The 19,412-nt window shown below is 38.5% G+C and overlaps 2 protein-coding genes across 3 annotated transcripts in view; one reads left to right on the forward strand and one right to left on the reverse strand.

Annotated features, from left to right (window-relative positions):
- Positions 1–15,016, forward strand: LOC131429995 (uncharacterized). Of its 2 annotated transcripts, none has more exons than XM_058594596.1 (3): positions 1–270; positions 13,902–14,659; positions 14,799–15,016. In XM_058594596.1, exons 1-3 carry the CDS (start codon positions 253–255, stop codon positions 14,938–14,940), a joined length of 918 nt encoding a protein of 305 aa, XP_058450579.1. In that variant the 5' UTR covers positions 1–252; the 3' UTR covers positions 14,941–15,016. The 2 variants fall into 2 exon arrangements, with proteins under 2 accessions (XP_058450579.1, XP_058450577.1); XM_058594594.1 differs by having other exon boundaries at positions 13,902–14,652.
- The window catches only part of LOC131429994 (deoxyribose-phosphate aldolase), a 14,082-nt gene continuing 9,617 nt past the window's right edge, over positions 14,948–19,412 (reverse strand). The window contains exons 3-4 of the mRNA XM_058594593.1: positions 15,411–15,643; positions 14,948–15,350 (exon numbers count right to left, since the gene is read on the reverse strand). Coding sequence (XP_058450576.1) covers positions 15,024–15,350; positions 15,411–15,643 — 560 coding nt within the window. The 3' untranslated portion in view covers positions 14,948–15,023. The remainder of the gene's footprint in view (positions 15,351–15,410; positions 15,644–19,412) is intronic.

Here is a 19,412-nt window from a genome sequence, read left to right on the forward strand (position 1 = left end):
GGTGAAAAGTGATGGACGTCTGTCTGTGCGCAAAGTGACTGACTGACTGACTGACTCCGAACGACAGAGTTAAGTGTTATTGCGGTTTTTCATTCGGTGCGCTCGGTTTCAGATTAGCAAGATTACATGTGAATAGTGTTTAAGGGATTTTGAGATTAGTGTTTTAGTGCGCTTCATTGTTTTAGTTGGAGCAAAAGACGGAGTGTTATAAGTGAAGCTAAATAGCGCGGGAGCAACAGACGCAGCAACAGGATGAAGTTTTTATATCTGGTAATTGATTTATTTTTCTTCACCCGAAACGAGACCACCGGGGATTACCACATTTAGGCTGATGTAACGCACCAAAGCGATGGACATATAATTGGTGATGTGGAGCGAAAATGTAGTGCTCATTTTTTTTCTACATTTCAGCAATCAGTGATAATTAGGAATTAATGGTGCTCAATCGGTATACGTGTGTATCTACTTCACAATCAGACATGCGGCTGCGATTGATTACAGGTTTTTAATGTACAAAATTGAGTGAATATTGTCGGTTGATTAGTGATCCTAATGTCATCATTCAGGGTGCCGATAACGGTTCCCTTTGTACGGTTGCCGGCGTTCACATAGACTGGATAAATTGAATTTGAATGTATTCTGAAAGTGTGGAACTGAAAACTTATAGAGCTAGAGGATTCCATAGCAAAAGATACTTTCCATTGAAGAATGGTTACGTTTGAACTCGCTGTTACTTTCTATGAGCATTTTTTGCTCCTAATTGTATATTAGCATTTTGAACGCGTTGCTGTGGTAATTTAACATTTTCTTTACATAACAGTCGCAAAGTTGCGTTGCCGTTGCTGAGGGCCAATGCTGAAGTGTTTTGTAATAAATCAACGTGATACAACGGAGTAAAAAATTCTGGGTATAAATTTCGGACACGAAAGTAGTAGTAAAACCGGTTGTTTATTTTAGAACAATAAAATTATATGTAAATTATAAATAGTTGATTAAGATGTAAATTCTTCTCTCTGTGAAATACTCAAACTTTTTTTTTAGATTCCGTACGGATTCTCAGATAGGTCCAAGCTGATGATTCTCCATCTTCTCTTGAAATCATCGGTCCATAATTTCGATCAGATTCCACTTAATTAGAACCCAGTTCTTCTCTATTGGGCAAAGTTCTGGATAGTTTGTAGGGTAGGATGGTACACGGAAGGCAAAGTATCGATACCTAAGGTATCGGGATACCGAAATTTTGGGTATCGATACAAGGTATCAAAAGGCAATAAAATATCGATATCTGTAAGTATCAATTGATACTTGCGCAGAAATCATTTCAAAATAAAATGGAATTATCGACTGTGGAGTTTTATATGATGTACAGAAAGGTGTTTCCACACAGCAAAAAAAGAATTATAACAACTTCAATGTGATTATCAATCGATTTGAATAATAAATTAGACGTACTGAACATCAAATGCAATAAATTTCTCTTTTCAAAAAATATTGCAGATATATCACACGTTATTCCATAGAAACAACGTATTGAGTAGATTACATCAGCTTGACTGAATACTTAGTCGATTCTGATAGGAAATTTGGCATCTTTTCGTGTAATATTACAGCCTTTAGAACGACATAAACACATTTGTGATATTACATCAAAATTGCTGCACATCACTACTCACAACTGATATTAATATATGAACACAATTTCATATCAGAAACATATACGGTATTCAGTGAAGGTGATGTAATGTACTCAATACGTTGGTTAGATGTAATAAAGTGTAATTTATCTACAATATTTCTTGAAAACAGAGAATTATTGCATTTGATTTTCAGTACGTCTAATTTTCTTCACATCGATTGATAATCACATCAAGATTGTTACAATTCTTTTTTGGCGTGCCTAAATTTGCTTTGCCACCAGTATACGCATATTCCTTGCCACGTAGATTGCACTTCGCCTTTCTCGACTTTTGGTACACGTCACATTTCATTTATTTTCTCAGTTAGTGGCCGAAACAGAGCTGGATAGTCGTTGCTTCTGATAAATGATAAAGCAATCGCTTTCGCAGACATTCGTTCTACTACACATCTGTGTTGACAGTGCCGGTAGAAACGAAACTTTAAGCTTTGCGACTAAAACTACACAATTTGGAATTTGGACACATTTGTAACAATCAAGATGATTCATATAAGATTTTTGCCTTCCTAATACTGTGCAAAACCGACTTTTATACCGAGTCCCGGGGAACCGAATGTCGAATGTGTGTGTGTGTGTGTGGGTGTGTTTTTTTTACAAGGTGAAATACCTTATGTACTTTCCCAGCTCACGCGCTCGGTAGTTGTCAAGCTACCGCTATTGTGAACCAGCGAGTGGGACTGGCTGAACCTTACCCACTAAAACACCTTGGACATCTTGCCTCGATCCCCCCGGAACTAAGCTAAGCTCAATACTTCGGGGGAGGCTGTGCACTTCTTCGTTTGGGAGAAAATGGGCTCCTGCGTTTCTCTCTTTATCCATCTCGATCCACCTTTGGCGCCTCAACGACCCAATTCCGCTACGTCGCGCCACACTACTCGACTGATCCCCGACGATGGATCTAGCCTACACCGACGGAGAGTTTCCCCTTTTACGCCACGCGTTACACCCGAAGGAGTGCCGAGGTCGGCTCCGCGATTCCGGTTGGAGCATGGCGTCCGGTTCGCTGATGCCCCGACGCCTCGAATCGGTGTTGTGGCGTCTACTCGACTAGTCCCCGGTGATGGATCTAGCTTACACCGACAGAGAGTTCCCTGACGATGGAAGTTCTCCCGAAACCGACGTTTTCGATACCCGTCTACGGCCCGACCGTAAGGATGCCTTGATCGATCCAATGATGCCTGTTGGAGGATGGCTTCCGGTTCACTGGTGCCCCGACTATGTTAACGGTGCTACGCCACGATCTACTCGTCTAATCCCCGATGAAAGATCTAGACTACACCGACGGAGAGTTCCCCGGCGAAAGAGGCTCTCCCGACACCGAGTCCCCTGTTGCACCACACGAGACACACGAGAGAGTGCCGAGGTCGGTCCGGCGATTCTAGTTGGAGCATAGCTTCTGGTTCGCTGGCGCCCTGACGACACAAGTCGGTGTTGTAGTGGCTACTCGACTAGTCCCCGCCGAAGGATCTAGCCTACCGCGACAGAGAGGTCCCCGACGCTGGAAGTTCACTCGAAACCGACGTTCCGAAACCGGTTTACGACGCGCCTGCTCAACTAGCTTCCGGCGGTGGGTCTAGCCTACCCGACGAAGAGTTTCCCGGCGGAGAAACCTCTCCCGAAACCGAGCAGCATTCCACACGCTTCGTCCGTCTTCTTATGGTGCCGAAAACAGTCCGGCATTCTTCGTCTTTGGACCTAGGTCATTTGACGCTGCTCTTCTGTGTGTTTGTGTATGTGTGTGTGTGTGTGTGTGTGTGTGTGTGTGTGTGTGTGTGTGTGTGTGTGTGTGTGTGTGTGTGTGTGTGTGTGTGTGTGTGTGTGTGTGTGTGTGTGTGTGTGTGTGTGTGTGTGTGTGTGTGTGTGTGTGTGTGTGTGTGTGTGTGTGTGTGTGTGTGTGTGTGTGTGTGTGTGTGTGTGTGTGTGTGTGTGTATGAGTGTGTGTGTATGAGTGTGTGTGTATGAGTGTGTGTGTGTGTGTGTGTGTGTGTGTGTGTGTGTGTGTGTGTGTGTGTGTGTGTGTGTGTGTGAGTGTGTGTATGTGTGTGTGTATGAGAGTGTGTGTGTGTGTAAGATTCAAATGAAAGGTATCTAAATCCCATAAGGGGCTATTGGATAATATCCGGAGCGGACTTCCGGTAAAATGTGCTGAAAAATGAAGAAAAAGTGCACTCGATTTTCTCGGAGACCGCTCGACCGATTTTATTAAACTAAGATTTAAATTGAAGGTCTTGTAGTCCCATAGGTTGCTATTGAATTTCATCTGGATCTGACTCTTTTTTTCCAATCCAATTTTCACAAGCATATGTTGAAATGAAAGGTCTCACAACCCCATATAATCCTACCAAATTTCATCTGGGTACGACTTCCGGTTCCGTGGGAATTACAGTGGGATTAGCAAAAATTTCGATTTCATGAATATTTTTTCACAAGCGATGGCTAAACGAGGTGAACATTTTTATAAAACTTACTGGTAAATTAATCAAGTTGGCAGACCTTGTTAGTTGGTGGATATATAAATCTACTTTGGGACTACTATTGCCCGGTTTCCGCTTCCGGTGATTGTGAAGAAAAGCTCCAAAAACGGAGCTAAATTCGATTTCTCAGCAACCGTTAAACCAATTTTCACAAACCATGATTCAACTTAAACCTCTCAGTATCTGAAAAGATACTGTGCAGTTTCAACCAGATCCGTCGTCCGGTTCCGAAATTATAGGGCAAAGAGTATCAAAACTTTCAAACTGTCATACAAAATGATGCAAAATCGGTACGCGCTGGTACGGAAGAAGAAGAAGAAAACGCACCCGCCTAGCACACAGCGTGCTTTGTTCAATTTGGTATAGCGTGCAGGGTTCCCACATTTAAATTCAATTTAACTTGACATAACTGTTTACAAATTGAAAAGGTGGTGGTAGTGTATACCGAAGAAAGTTTTTGATTTTGTTTGAAGTTTGAAAAAAGAAACGAAAGAATCTTCTAGTGATGATTTTGAAAACATAAGTTATATGAGAATGGCATCATTCTACCACTAGGTGGATTAAAAAAGTTGTTTACTTATCATTCTCCAGAGCCAGGATTCATATTTAGATAAAAATTCAATAACGTTCTATGGGATTGTAAGTCCTTTCATATAAATCTGAGTTTGCTAAAATCGGTTCAGTCATCTTTAAGAAAACTGAGTTCTTAATTTTTACAATATTTTGCACTTATCATCCTGTAATTCTGGAACCGAAAGTCAGATGTGAATAAAACTCAATAGCGTACTTTGGAGAAGTAAGACCTTTTTTTTTCATAAATACGTTTATTTCATAGGCAATATACATAAGTTTTTCTTCGCCGTGGCATCTACAATACATAGTACTTTAAACCTAATACATTTCGAATATCCTATTAGTATGTTGGTATTCATTAGTTAATCTAAACACTGTTTTTATCAAGCGAGTTGCTATTATAAATTACATTAAATGAAATACATTTATTTTGTACATGATCTTATAACTATTTCAGGTTTGTTTGTATCAGTTCATCACTTTTATTTAATATAAGATAGCTGGCTATTGGTTGAACTCATGGAAGAGAAAACAATCTAACATAAAATAAAATTTAAATTGGAACTCCAATGGACTTAATGAAATAATAAAGAAGTTTCATGTAAGGAACGTCACGACAAGCAAGAATGTCGCGAACTGGGACATTGGATAGTCTACCTTGGGTACGCAAGGAATTTATTAGTTGAGATCTGACATCACGATACTCCACGCATGTCCAAACAACATGGTCAATATCGCGGTAACCTTCGCCACAAGCACAATGATTAGTCTCGGAAAGTCCAATTCGAAGGAGATGTGCATCTAACGTGTAGTGATTGGACATGAGTCTGGACATCACACGAATGAAATCTCTACTCACATCCAATCCCCTGAACCATGCCTTTGTCGATATTTTAGGAATAATTGAGTGCATCCACCGACCCAGATCATCTTTATCCCAAGAAGCTTGCCAGCTGGCAAGTGTTCTTTGGCGAGACGCGCTATAGAATTCATTGAAAGCAATTGGTCTCTCATAAATTTCACCCTCAATAGCACCACGTTTGGCTAAAATATCGGCTCTTTCATTGCCTGGAATGGAGCAATGAGCCGGGACCCAAACTATTGTGATTTGATAATTATTATTCAATATGACGTTCAGGCACTGTTTTATTTTGCCCAAGAAAAAAGGTTCATTTTTGCCAGCAGCCTTTGAGCGAATGGCTTCAATTGCACTCAGACTATCTGTGAAAAGAAAATAATGGTTTGGAGATAATGTGACGATTACACTCAAACTATAATGAACTGCTGCTAACTCTGCTATATAAACAGATGCAGGTTCTTGAAGCCTAAAGGAGACCGAAACATTATTGTTGAACATACCAAACCCTGTCGCTTCTTCAATTCGCGATCCGTCCGTGTAAAACATTTTCTCAGAGTCGATATGCCTGAACTTACTTGTAAATATTTTTGGGATTTCCAACGAGCGTAGGTGTTCCGGAATTCCACGCATGGATGTGTCGAAAAATAAAGTTGAGTCAGGGACATTTAGGAGGCTGACACGGATAGGAATATATCTTGAAGGGTTGATTTCCTGTGACATATGGTTAAAATATACAGTCATGAATCTTGTTTGAGATTGAAGCTCAACTAGCCTTTCGAAGTTATTAATAACTAGGGGATTCAGTACCTCGCATCTTATTAGTAGTCGCGACGAAAGCTCCCAAAAACGATCCTTCAATGGAAGAACTCCCGCCAGAACTTCAAGACTCATTGTATGTGTCGAATGCATGCAGCCTAAAGCAATTCGCAAACAACGATATTGAATTCGCTCTAATTTGATAATATGAGAGTTTGCAGCGGAACGAAAGCAAACGCATCCATATTCCATCACTGAAAGTATCGTTGTCTGATACAATTTTATTAGATCTTCCGGATGAGCACCCCACCAAGATCCGGTTATTGTTCGAAGAAAATTTACTCTTTGTTGGCATTTTGTTATCAGAAACCTAATGTGTCCTCCCCACGTGCATTTGGAATCAAACCACACCCCGAGGTATTTGAAAGTCAAAACCTGTTGGATCATTCTTCCCATCATATGAAGCTGAAGCTGCGCGGGATCATGCTTTCTTGAAAAGACGACCAGCTCTGTTTTCTCCGCAGAGAATTCGATACCCAGATGGACAGCCCAAACGGACAAGTTATCTAAGGTATCTTGCAATGGTTTTTGCAGATCAATAGCTTTGGGTCCAGTAACTGAAACTACGCCATCATCTGCCAATTGTCTTAGTGTACATGGGGATACTAGACAGCTGTCAATGTCATTCACGTAAAAATTATAGAGGAGCGGACTGAGGCAAGAGCCTTGCGGTAGACCCATGTAGCTAATTCTGAATGTTACCAAATCGCCATGTGAAAAATGCATGCGTTTCTCTGACAAAAGGTTGTGCAAATAATTATTTATAACCGGTGGAAGTCCATGTTGGTGAAGCTTGTCTGAAAGAACATCAATGGAAACTGAATCAAATGCTCCTTTAATGTCTAAAAATACAGATGCCATTTGTTGCTTTTGAGCGAAGGCAATTTGGATGTCAGACGAAAGTAATGCAAGGCAATCATTCGTCCCTTTATTTCTACGGAAACCAAACTGAGTATCTGACAACAAACCGTTCGTCTCGACCCAAGTGTCGAGACGTCGTAGAATAATTTTTTCGAACAATTTTCTGATGCAGGACAACATCGCGATGGGTCTATATGAGTTGTGATTGGAAGCTGGTTTCCCCGGCTTTTGAATGGCGATAACTTTCACTTGCCTCCAGTCAGGTGGAACAATATTTTGCTCAAGAAGCTTGTTGAACAATTCCAACAAACGTCTTTTTGCGAGGTCGGGCAGATTCTTCACCAAGTTGAATTTAATTCTGTCCAACCCAGGAGCGTTATTGTTACAAGACATGAGTGCTATGGAAAATTCCATCATTGAAAAGGGGCTATCAATGGAACCATTATTTGAAAAACATTCCCTAATAATGCTATGCGTAGGAACAGAATCTGGACAAACTTTCCTCGCAAAATCAAATATCCATCGGTTCGAGTATTCCTCACTCTCATTTCCTACGTTACGATTCCTCATTCGTCTGGCCGTATTCCAAAGAGTGCTCATTGAGGTTTCTCTTGACAAACCTTCGACAAAATGTCTCCAATAGCTACATTTCTTGGCCCGAAGTATGCTCTTGTACTTGGTTTCTAAAGTCAAGAATTTTTCAAAATTCTGAGGAGTTCCTCCTCCTCGTTTTAAAAACGTCTTGAAGGCATTTTGTTTCGCGTGCTTAGCATCTGAGCACTCTTTGTCCCACCAAGGGTTTGGAGGCCTTCTGTTAGACGATGGACCAAGAAATCGTTTGGTTTGGGCTTGTTCTGCGGCCTCCAGAATCGAACAAACGAGGAAGTCATATTCTTCAAGTGGGGGGAGCTCTTCCATTGAAGTTAAGGCACTTGAAATTTTACTTTGGTATTTAATCCAGTCAATATTTTTTGTCAAATCATATGGAATATTAACTGAATCAGCAATGCCTTTGTTACTGCTAATTGAGATGATGATTGGTAAATGATCGCTACCGTGTAAATCAGGAAATACTTTCCAGGTGCAATCTAGTCGAATTGAAGTCGAGCAAAGAGATAAATCTAATGCACTTGGACGTGCAGGAGGTCCTGGGATCCGTGTCATGCTACCCATATTTAGTACCGTCATGCTAAAATTGTCGCAAATATTATATATTAAGGATGATCTGCTATCATTGTAAACGGAACCCCACATCATTCCGTGCGAATTGAAATCTCCTAAAATCAAACGTGGAGCAGGAAGGGCTTCGACAATTTCATTAAGCTGTCGTTGTCCAACTTGAGCTCTTGGAGGAATATATACTGAAGCAATGCAAATGTCCTTTCCTTTAATGTTTATTTGACAAGCAACAACTTCTATACTAGAAGTCGAAGGAATATTTAATCTATAAAAGGAATAACATTTCTTAATTCCTAAAAGCACTCCACCATACGGAGAGTCTCTATCGAGACGTATAATGTTAAAGTCATTAAAATTTAAAGCTATATTTGATGTAAGCCATGTTTCGCACAAAGCAAATACATCACATTTTTGACTATGCAACAAAACTTTAAATGAATCAAGTTTTGGCATGATGCTTCGACAATTCCACTGCAGAACAGTGATTGAATCATTTGCGGCGGATGATAAATTATCCATCAAATGATACAAAACCTGAAAGAACTGGCCATTGAGCTGATAACTGTTTCAAAAAAGTTCTAGCTATTGGAAGGAATGCCATTATGATAGTCTTTAGAGGTTCAGAAATATTGAATGCTGCGAAAATCCATTCTACAATTTCCGAAAACTTAAGTAATCCTGTTGGTGAATGTGAAACGGAGCCCACTGGATAATTGTCTTTTCTTGAGCTAGTTCCTGGATTGGTTTGTGAATTTGACAAACCAGGAGGCACAGTTTTTGGTTTTAAATTTGGCTTTTTAGCTTTAACACGGGGATCTTTTTTTGAAGATGTAATTTTAGGTGTCTTTTTAGGTATTTTGTGGTTTGTTAATCTCCTCTTAACAGACCCTTGAGGAGTGACAAACGAGGTATCTTCACTATTTCCGTCGGAGTCAGATTCCTCTGGCTCCATAAGATTTGAAAACCCGTTTTCGGTTTCCAAGGGGGAGATATGTATAACCGTTTTAAGCATTTCTGCATATGTGCGCTTAGACCGTGCTTTTAAAGAAAGCTTCATTTTGTCTTTACGCAACTTAAATGCAGCGCATACTGAAAGATCATCATGAGGTCTCTCTCCACAATAAACACATTTTTCAACATCTTTATCGCAAAGATTATCCTTATGAGGCCCTTGACATTTGATACATTTGGACTTATTACTACAGTAAGTAGCTGTATGCCCGAATTTTTTACAGTTCGTGCAATTCATAACATGCGGTACGAAAAGCCGAACAGGAAGACGAATTTTATCGATATAGACATGGCTAGGCAACGCAGATCCGGCAAATGTTACACGAAACGAATCTGAGGGACGATACGACTTTTTTCCATCGACAATAGATGCTGAGTACAATTGCTTGCACTCGAGTATCTTAACTCCCTCAAGCATGGAGTTTTTAAAACGACCAACTCCATTTTTAAGTAAATCATCGGCCGTCAGACTTGCTTCAGTCACAACACCGTCAATTTCCACCTCCTTCGATGGAATGTAAACTCGATATTCAACAGAAAATAATTTACAGGTTACAATTTCGTTCGCCTGTTTCAAGTCGTTGACAACAACTCGAATTTTATCTCTATTAACTTTACATATTTCTTTAACTTCAGAGAAATGTGATGTCAAATCCTTGGTAATTTGCTTCAAATTTAAAATCTTTTCTTTTTTTCGAAGATAGACTATCCATGGCCCAGTGGTACCCTGTGGATAATGTTTAGCCCTCGGAGTATTTAAACTCTTACTAGTATCCGGAATCGGATTCGGATGATCTTCCATGAGATCATCCATTACATTAAATTTTTTTGTAAATTAATAATACCAAAATAAAAACTTATGTTTAGTAAAATTTCAGATATAAGAAATAAAAAATAAATTAAATTAAATCTACCTTGTAGCTGATGTCTCAGTTCTTTTATCGTGAAGAACGACGTGAAGCTCTTCCAACGATTTCCAATTGGCAGTCTTCTGCTGTTTCCAATTGGCAGTCTTCTGTCGTTTACTGCTATCTCAGTTGCTCTGCCGTCGTTGTGAACACCACTGCACTTGCTGTGCTGCCTGTACCTGACCCCAGGTACAGTGCTTTTGCTCTTGGCGGCGATCAAATGCGATGCTTGCAGTGTAGCACCTCGCGATATATGCTGTCTCTTTTGAACCTACGCAGCGTACAAATTCTGGTACCTGGTAGATCAGCACTGGGTTGCTTTAGCACCTTTGTGCCTTTGCACCCCTTCGTCTTCGCACCTTTATGCGATGGCACCTCTGTGACTCGTCACTTCTATGCTCTCGCACCTCTGTGTTTCTACACCTCTGTGCGTATGAACGGGATGGCCTTCGTTGCTAGCTTTCCAGTCGGGAAACGCTCCGAATATTGCGTTTGCTATGGGCAGTTTAACTACCTGAAGCTTAGAATTGTCTCGGTAGCAGCCGTTAACTCACGAGCCAGTACAATCGAAACACAACCTCTTCGCTTGAATGGTTTTTACTGAATGAAGTAAGGCCTTTTATGTGAGTCTAAATTTATTTGAATTGGTTCACACATATCCGAGAAAAAAAAGTGCGTATTTATTGCACATGTTCACCCACATCTCGACGAACTGATTTGAATGGTATACGACACTCCGACCTGCGAGACTTGGTTCAAAGTCAGTTTCAACAGCGATTGCATATCCTTTCTTTATGGGAAGGCGAAAATGATGCTTATTTCAGATTGTGATTTTCACAACCTTAAATTAAAATTTAAGGTCTTAAAATATCATTAGTGCCTTTCTGGCATGCGTTCGCCACACTTCCGAATATCGCAAACTTTCAATGCTTCACTCGCATAATTATAACGGTGCAAAAAAACTTACAGAGTTGTGTAGGGGACAAGATCGATTACATGAAAAATGCAGTGGTTTTTCGCCATCTAGTATTTCTAAATTTAAGTTAGGAATTAATATGACATTAATTTCCTAATAATCCATACGAAATCGTAAGTTAATTCTTTTTGTATTTTTGATTTGGCTCAAATTTCGCATATGCATTTTTTATGATAAAATCAAATCAATTTGCATCAGAAATTTGTCATTTTTATTCTAGCCTTACTTTTAAGAAGGGACTAAGCAAAAATCCCTTAAAAGTTTTCAATAATATATGTTTTAGAAACGGTAGTCCAATCGATTTGGTGTTTTCTGCAATGCTTTAGGTAATTTAGCACTTATAAAAAAAAATTTTGTTTGATTTTTAATTTAAAAAGAACTCTTAAAATTCAAATATCTCAAAAACGAGATTTTTATTTATTTTTGCCTTTCTCATATAGAAAGGTTATGCAATCACTGTGAAAACCGACTTATGAACCGAGGCCCGGAGGGCCGAGTGTTATATACCATTCTGACATAATATTGTAAAAAGCTGCCATTTATGTCAAAAATCGAATTTACATTTATTGATTACATTGAATATCGAGAAGAAAGGTTTGTTTTGATTAACCGTAGGTAAAACATGTTTTACCCCAAATAGTTTAAAAGATATATCAATTAACAAAAAAGTGGTTCAAGTAGCCCCACTCTCCCCTAAAATTTTCAAGGGATTTTTGCTTAGTCCCTTCTCCATAGTAAGGCAAGAGTAAAAAAGGCAAATTGATGATATAAATTGTTTCGTTTGCCCATTTAAAACGCTTATGCAAAATTTGAGCCTAATCAAAAATAAATCTTGCCAAACGTGGAAAAAGGGTATTTATAATTCTATAAAAAATCATGAAAAATGGTAAAATAATTTTCACTTATATAATAGAAATTTTTAGTGAACATTTTACAAACCAGCTGTAATACCACATAAAAAAGATTTTGTTTGAATACTATCTAGTTCTTTTATATAATGATGCCTAGTTGGAATCAGGTGAAGCATTGTCACTATGGCAAAGATTTTGATCTGTAGCAATAAACGAATAATTCTGAAATAGGTGAGAATGACTATAACCGTTATCGCTTGATGCCAAACTTAACAGTTTCCACCCTTCCTGCTGCCGAACCGTTTGTTTGAAGCTAGTTTCGAACCTAGTTTCATCGTTGTTTAACTGAAAATCGTGTCAGTTTCGAACCTGTTTTTTTATCTGGTTTGCTCAAATCACCGTTGCTAAGTGCAAAACCAACACAGCTTCGTGAAAAGTGTTTGTTTGATGAAACTACCCTGGATTAGTTTCAGTTTTCTCAAGCGAAAAAGACATATATTGACTCTCTTGAACAACATACACAAATGGATCTTCCTCGTAATAGTCAATAAAAATACTCACGGTTTATAAGCATACATAGTTAGTGTCTGTTTTAACTAGCGAATAAAACGTATCGTAAACCCCGCTGCATTCATTAACTGAAAATATTCTGTATTCCTGTGTCAGTTTTGCACGATATGCTTTGTGCGATGATTCGCTCAATTCATGCGGTTGAAACTTTGTGCGGAGTTTCATCTTAATGCTCGTTCATACATAACATTTTATAAAACAATTCTGGGCTTATTATGGTTATCTCATACTACTGAAAATAATCATCATGAATTGTTGAAAATATTTCCGATAACATGGAGAAAAAATTATGTTGCTTTGTTAGGAGCAGCAATAGATATTCACGGTTAAGTTTTACCCATACTTGGCCAGAGTGACTTTTGTAAAGGAGTTCCATAGCAAAGTAAGACGTAAATAAATAAAAGGTTCTGCGACAGGAGATCTGACCAAAAGGTCTGTGTCAAACTTGATAGAAGGAGTTAGACGAAATTGATAACTTTAGCAATATTCCGTTATTATATTCCATTCGTGGAAACTGTAAATTCAGTTTCAAAAGACTTCGCAACCGAATCTTAGCTTATATAACTAATGACGCAAAAAAACCCTTCCAGGTTGAGGCTCGGAATACGACAACTGGCTTGAGAGAGGATGTCTACATAGGATAAAAATCATTATCTGATATTTTAATTAAAAGTTTGATCGATTTACACACATTCTTGTTTGACCAATTTTTAATCGTAGCTCCCTTTACTTTTTTGTTCATCCTTTCTCATAATTCTAATTTTATTAATGGAACTGGAGACATTCCAAACGTTTTTCGAGCAGTACAAAAACAGGCAATCATGACAGTTTAGTGGATTCTTTTAGGTTATTCAGAGACAATAAGTTTGTACCGATCGTTGAGAAATTGATTTCATTAAAAAAACTCTTTTTGCTAAAGAAGACAAGACTTTCTAATCCTTCATGTTAGGATACAGTGGAACAATGATTTAGTCAAATATTTGATTTTATTATTCCAAAACGACTCGATAGATTAATTTTGTTTTTTTATTGCATAACTCTTTAGTAATAAACCTAAGCTAATTAATTTTCTTTACCCATAAAAAATATAACAAATATTCCACTCTTCTTGTTTCATCTCAAACCAGCTGGCGCTATTCTTTTTTGGTGCCATCATGCGTTCTCATGCACTACCGGTTAAAGTTAGCAAACCGAAGGCACTGACCACGAGCCGGGACGATCGGTCGGTCGGGGCCGTAACCAGCGCAACACCATCGAAAGACACTACGAAACCCCCGTACCTGATCCGGGTCGTTCCGCAGGAGCAGGATGAGTTTGAGAAGCTGTTGGATTTTTTCGCAGTTGGGGGGATCGATTCGCCCGCCGAGTCAGCAGAATCTCCCCAAAAGAATTCATACGGCTCCTATGAACCCCGACAGGATGATCTAACGGAACCGTTGTTGCCTCCACCGGTGGAACAGAACGAACCGAACTACTATGCTGAGAAACCAAAGAAGACTAAGAGTAAAAAGTATATGCCAAACCAGAAATTGGTCAACATAAAAAACGCGGAAAACATCGAAAAGATCGAGAACGAAAAATCTAGACTGAACAGTGCTCAAGGAGAGGTCGATGAAGAGTACTTCCTGGATGGGTTGGATCTGGATAAGCTTTTGGCTTCGGCATGGCTGACGCAAGCTGATGCTGATGCGGAGGCAACGAGGACAGCGAAGGATCTGAAACAGGCGGACTTGAACACCGGTGAATTTATTCCCAGTCAACAGCGACGGATGGACGAAAACACCAGGAGATTGCCGAATGAAAACGAAGGTGCTCGAGTTGATTTTCAGCTGCACGGTCATAAAGGACCAACCAGTTATGCCTTTGGATATGACACGGGTAAAGGGTAACGGTGGTTTGATTTGTGATACTAATCGCACGGTTATGGTTACCGGTAGCAAGGCAGTTTTTTTGTTACGAATTTGTGCAACTCTTGACGTTGAATAGAAAAATTCAATTTTATTTTCTTTTATTTTTTTCAACAGGAAGAATCGGCAGTTTCACGTAGAAGAGCGCGATGAACAGGGTCGCGTTCGAGGGAAGTATGGTTACTTCATGAAAAACGGAAAATTCCGAACCGTTGAGTACAGTTCATCGCCCGACCAAGGCTTTCGGATCGAGAATTAAGAGTGTGCAATCTTCTAGTTATTTATTGTTATGGTATTGTACAAATTTAAACAAAAATACACATTTTAAACAACGAGCTACCTCTACTTTAATTTTGACAAAAGGGTATAGTACTGCTTCTCAACATCATCCAACAGTCCCGAAGCTCCGAAGCGGAATAGTTCCGGTTCCAGCCATGCATTTCCCAATGTTTCCTGAATCATGATCATCCAAGCGACGGCATCTTTCACAGTTCGTACACCTCCGGCAGGCTTGAGACCGATTTTCTTCCCTGTTATTCTGTAGAACTCTTGAATGGCACGAATCATTACAAGTCCAACCACGAGGGTGGCATTGACCGCCTCCTTCCCGGTGGAAGTTTTAATAAAATCTGATCCAGCCATCATTGCTACCATAGAAGCTTTGTAGACCTGCGGAAAAAAACGTTATTTTTAGTCGGGCAGCAAATAACTGCCAAGCTACTAACTTACATTAACCATTGTTCCGCATTCACCAATTCCTAGAATAGTTTTTAGATGAGCTTTACTTCCGCAAGCCTGTCGCATTTGGACGATCTCGTTGTACAACTTTTCCCAATCGTTTTGCAGCACCAGACCTCGATCGACGACAATGTCGATTTCAGTTGCACCCTGTTCGATAGCGTACTGGATTTCCAAAAGACGAGTGTGCAACGGATATTGGCCGGATGGGAAACCGGTTGCCACTGGAACAAGGAATGGAGGATTGTAAATGTTATACATTTTGAAGTATAAGTGATTATATTGAAAGGAAAAAAAAAATTTAAGATTCGTTTACGACTCATCAGTGCATTAACAGTTTATATTGAACTGCTAACGCACTGATGTGTACTTTGTATGAACTTGAGGGTAATTTTTAATCTCACAAATTTTCCTTTGAACCTATAAGTTTGTGAAAATCGATGTGGCCATCTTGAAGGAAAGTGAGTGAGACCCTTTTGCATTTTTAATTACCAATTCCAATTCTTTCAAAACCGGATTCAGATGACCGAAATTGCCGTTGGTTTGCTTGCGAACAACAAATATGACCTACAAATTGGAACAGTTTTGAACCTAGGTAAATCTAAACTTACTATCTCATGCTTTATTTCGATTAAACCAATTAGGCAAAATCTATCAAACGAAGCGAACCTGCGTTTCTGTTACTTCTGCATATGTAAGTCAAGCTAAACAGCATGAATCAGCAGCATAAAACATGTAGTAGGATTATTACTTTTATTATTATTATTATTATTGACATCATTACACCACCGGCACGGTATTACTGCACTATTGGCTGTGGAAATTGGATATTTTTTCAAATAAATTTGAATTCAATGACATTTGTTTATTCTTTCAATCGCACTTATCATAGAATAGCTAAAACTTTTATCGACCGCAGCACCGTCTTTTACCAGTATCACACACCATTAGCAGAAATCCGTAACCATTCATTCACGATTCATTCATAGCGTGTACGAAATAGAACAAAGCACGCATCGTTAGTTTTGTGTTTTCTTGTTCTTTCGGTGATGTACATATTTTCTTTCTATATGGCGATTTGAAAACTTTGACACTCGTCGCCTTGTAGCTGCGGAGCCGGAAGTCGGATCCGGATGAGATTTCACAGTATTTTTAAATAGAATATGAGCTTTAATTCAAATCAAGATATGTGAAAATCGGTTCAAGCATCGCAGGGAAGACGAAGTGAGTTCTATTTTTGAAATTTTTCTTCACCACTTTCGGTGCTTCTGGAACAGGAAAAGGGGGCACCAGTAGTGCCGAATCAAGTTTTTATGCTCACAAACTAACAAGCTCTGCATGGGATTTGTACCGGTTTTCGACCATCGTTTGTGAAAAACTACTAATGAAATTGGTACTTTTCCACTTATCACGCTTTAGATCCGGAACCGGAAGTCGAATCCGGATGAAATGTTCTATAAAATTTTAGGAAACTATAAGACCTTTCATTTGAATTTTAGTTTGTAAAAACCGGTTGAACTGTTTCAGAGAAAAATGAGTGCACACTTTTTCACTAATTTTCACATATTACCATGTAACTCCGGAACCGGAATTCGGATCCAAATAAAATTCAATAGCAGGCTATGGGATTGTTAGTCCTTTTATTTGAATCTAAGTTTGTGAAAATCGGTTAAGCCATCTCTGAAAGAAGTGAGTGCATATTTTTTTCCATTTTTTTGGTACATATCATTCTATATCTTCGGAATCGGAAGTCGGATCGGGATGAAATCGGTTAAAAAGTCGGTTTTCACAGTGATTGCATAGCCTTTCTATATGAGAAAGACAAAAAGAATAAAATCAAGATTAAAACAGATATTTATTTTCATTTATTTAAAACCGATTAAGTTCATTAAGTATAAATGTCACGCACAAAATCCGCTCTTGAAATGTGAAAACGAAATCCATCTTCGGTCGACAATGCAAGAGAGACAGAAGCTTAAACATCGTTTTCTTTTTGTCTTACATTTCTTCGCCCATTTAGTTTTGTTTTGAGTGAAAAATGAATATTATGTAGTATCAAAATTCAACCGAAATTTCGAGGATCGATATTGACCAACATCGTTTCATAGTTTTGTTTGCCTATTGTTACTTGTATCTGATATACCAAGCTTATGACTTATTAATCATTGTTTTAAACAAGGATGGCTTTTATCGTATCAAAGAACGCTCTCACGAATCATTTTACTTTTGCCGCTTATTCTAACTATGTGCATATAAACTTTGTGTAAGTTGTGTCTATGAAAATGTGTGTGAATGCTCCACACAAGGGTTTTGAAATATTGCAACCAAGTATGAGAATCATCAAGTCCAATCATCAATTCGATTTTCTGGGATGATTGTGAATTTGCGATTCTCTCTTGGTAAATTCCACACAGCACCGATCATTACAGACAGTAAATTTTTTTAAGGGCCTTGAATTACTCAGAGCAGGGTTGCGAACGGTACCGGAGAATGACACGAAACAGCAGACAGTCAAACCGCACAAATGGTAGCTGTCGCCAAATGAACTTTGCCGTGACTGCAGCGGATAAAAATGTCATAGCTCTCATGACATTTTCTCTCGTGGATGTACCCGTATGCTCGCATCGGTAGCTGTTCTCCTCTCTTCAATCAGAGAATGGCTTACCACAAAGAACAGTTTCTCCTTTCAAATTCTACAAATTTCGAGAGACATCCACCAACAAGGCTCAACGTTGAAATTCGTTTTATGCCTGTTCTCACGGGGTGTATGGAGACATACACATGTAAGTTTTGGTCCGCTATGCAGACGGTTTTTCTGCATTCTTTTTTGTTGCTCCGCACTCTCGTTGGAAGGAAGCGGTTCGGTGAGCAAAGCTGAAAAGCAGTGTTAACTAATGCTTTGATTTCCAGCCGGGATGGTGGCACGAATTTGTAGAGGTTTGGTGCATAATGTATTATATATATATATATATATATATATATATATATATATATATATATATATATATATATATATATATATATATATATATATATATATAAGTTATGTATTAGGGAAAAATAGTATTAAGCATCCCATCTTAGTAAAAGCCCCCTTTTTCAAATAAACTTCTTTTTTCAAACATTCAAACATACTTCTTGCAGTAACATTATCTTTCTGCAGGATCTTTCGGCTTTGCAATTTCGCAAATCTATCAAGACCATGAATCAATATGTTTCTCAACATTAATTAAACTGTGTACTCACATTTTCGAAGAAATCAACGATAAATTTAGAGATTTAACTTTTTTTTAGCTACAGGATAATAGATTACCAATAAAATCGTTTGGCATGCAACGAGCTGTTTTGTGTGGAAATTTTACTGAGCCTACTTTATTTACGTGTAAAATAAGATTTGAGTTAAATGCTAATAGAATCTGGTACTTAATATCACTGACGCTGTTGCAACAAAGCGAAACTTCTTTCAAGTATTGTTTCATTGAATAGATTACCTTCAGCCAAATGCATTAATAGCAAATTCATCCACATTCAGCATCAATAATGGCTTGATACCTTCGAAGTGTTTTTCGGAAACGATTCGTGCGTATTTTTCTCAAAACTACTTCCAAACTTTGTGAAATAATTCCATTCGAAAATGAACGCTGTAAAATCACAAAAGTTAATCGTTAACAATGACGAAAACCAGCTGTTTTAGTTGAAAACTTCTAAGCCAGATTTAATGGCATTTTAGTTTTAAACGGTGGCACTACACCGGTGTGAAGCATATATATATATATATATATATATATATATATATATATATATATATATATATATATATATATATATATATATATATATATATATATATATATATATATATATATATATATATATATATATATATATATATATATATATATTGTTCCGGTTGTCGAATCGCGTTGAACCGCTGCCCGCTGCGTTTTTTTTTTCATAACTACGTTTGTTTCATAGGGAGTACTCCCGATCATA

Source organism: Malaya genurostris, chromosome 2 (assembly GCF_030247185.1).
Source record: "Malaya genurostris strain Urasoe2022 chromosome 2, Malgen_1.1, whole genome shotgun sequence".
Taxonomy (NCBI): Eukaryota; Metazoa; Arthropoda; class Insecta; order Diptera; family Culicidae; genus Malaya; species Malaya genurostris.

Excerpts from the sequence above, each read along its gene's own strand:
- LOC131429995 (XM_058594596.1), top strand. Across the intron at positions 14,660-14,798 it reads GGATATGACACGGGTAAAGG|GAAGAATCGGCAGTTTCACG; the intron begins GTAACGGTGGTT and ends TTTTTTCAACAG.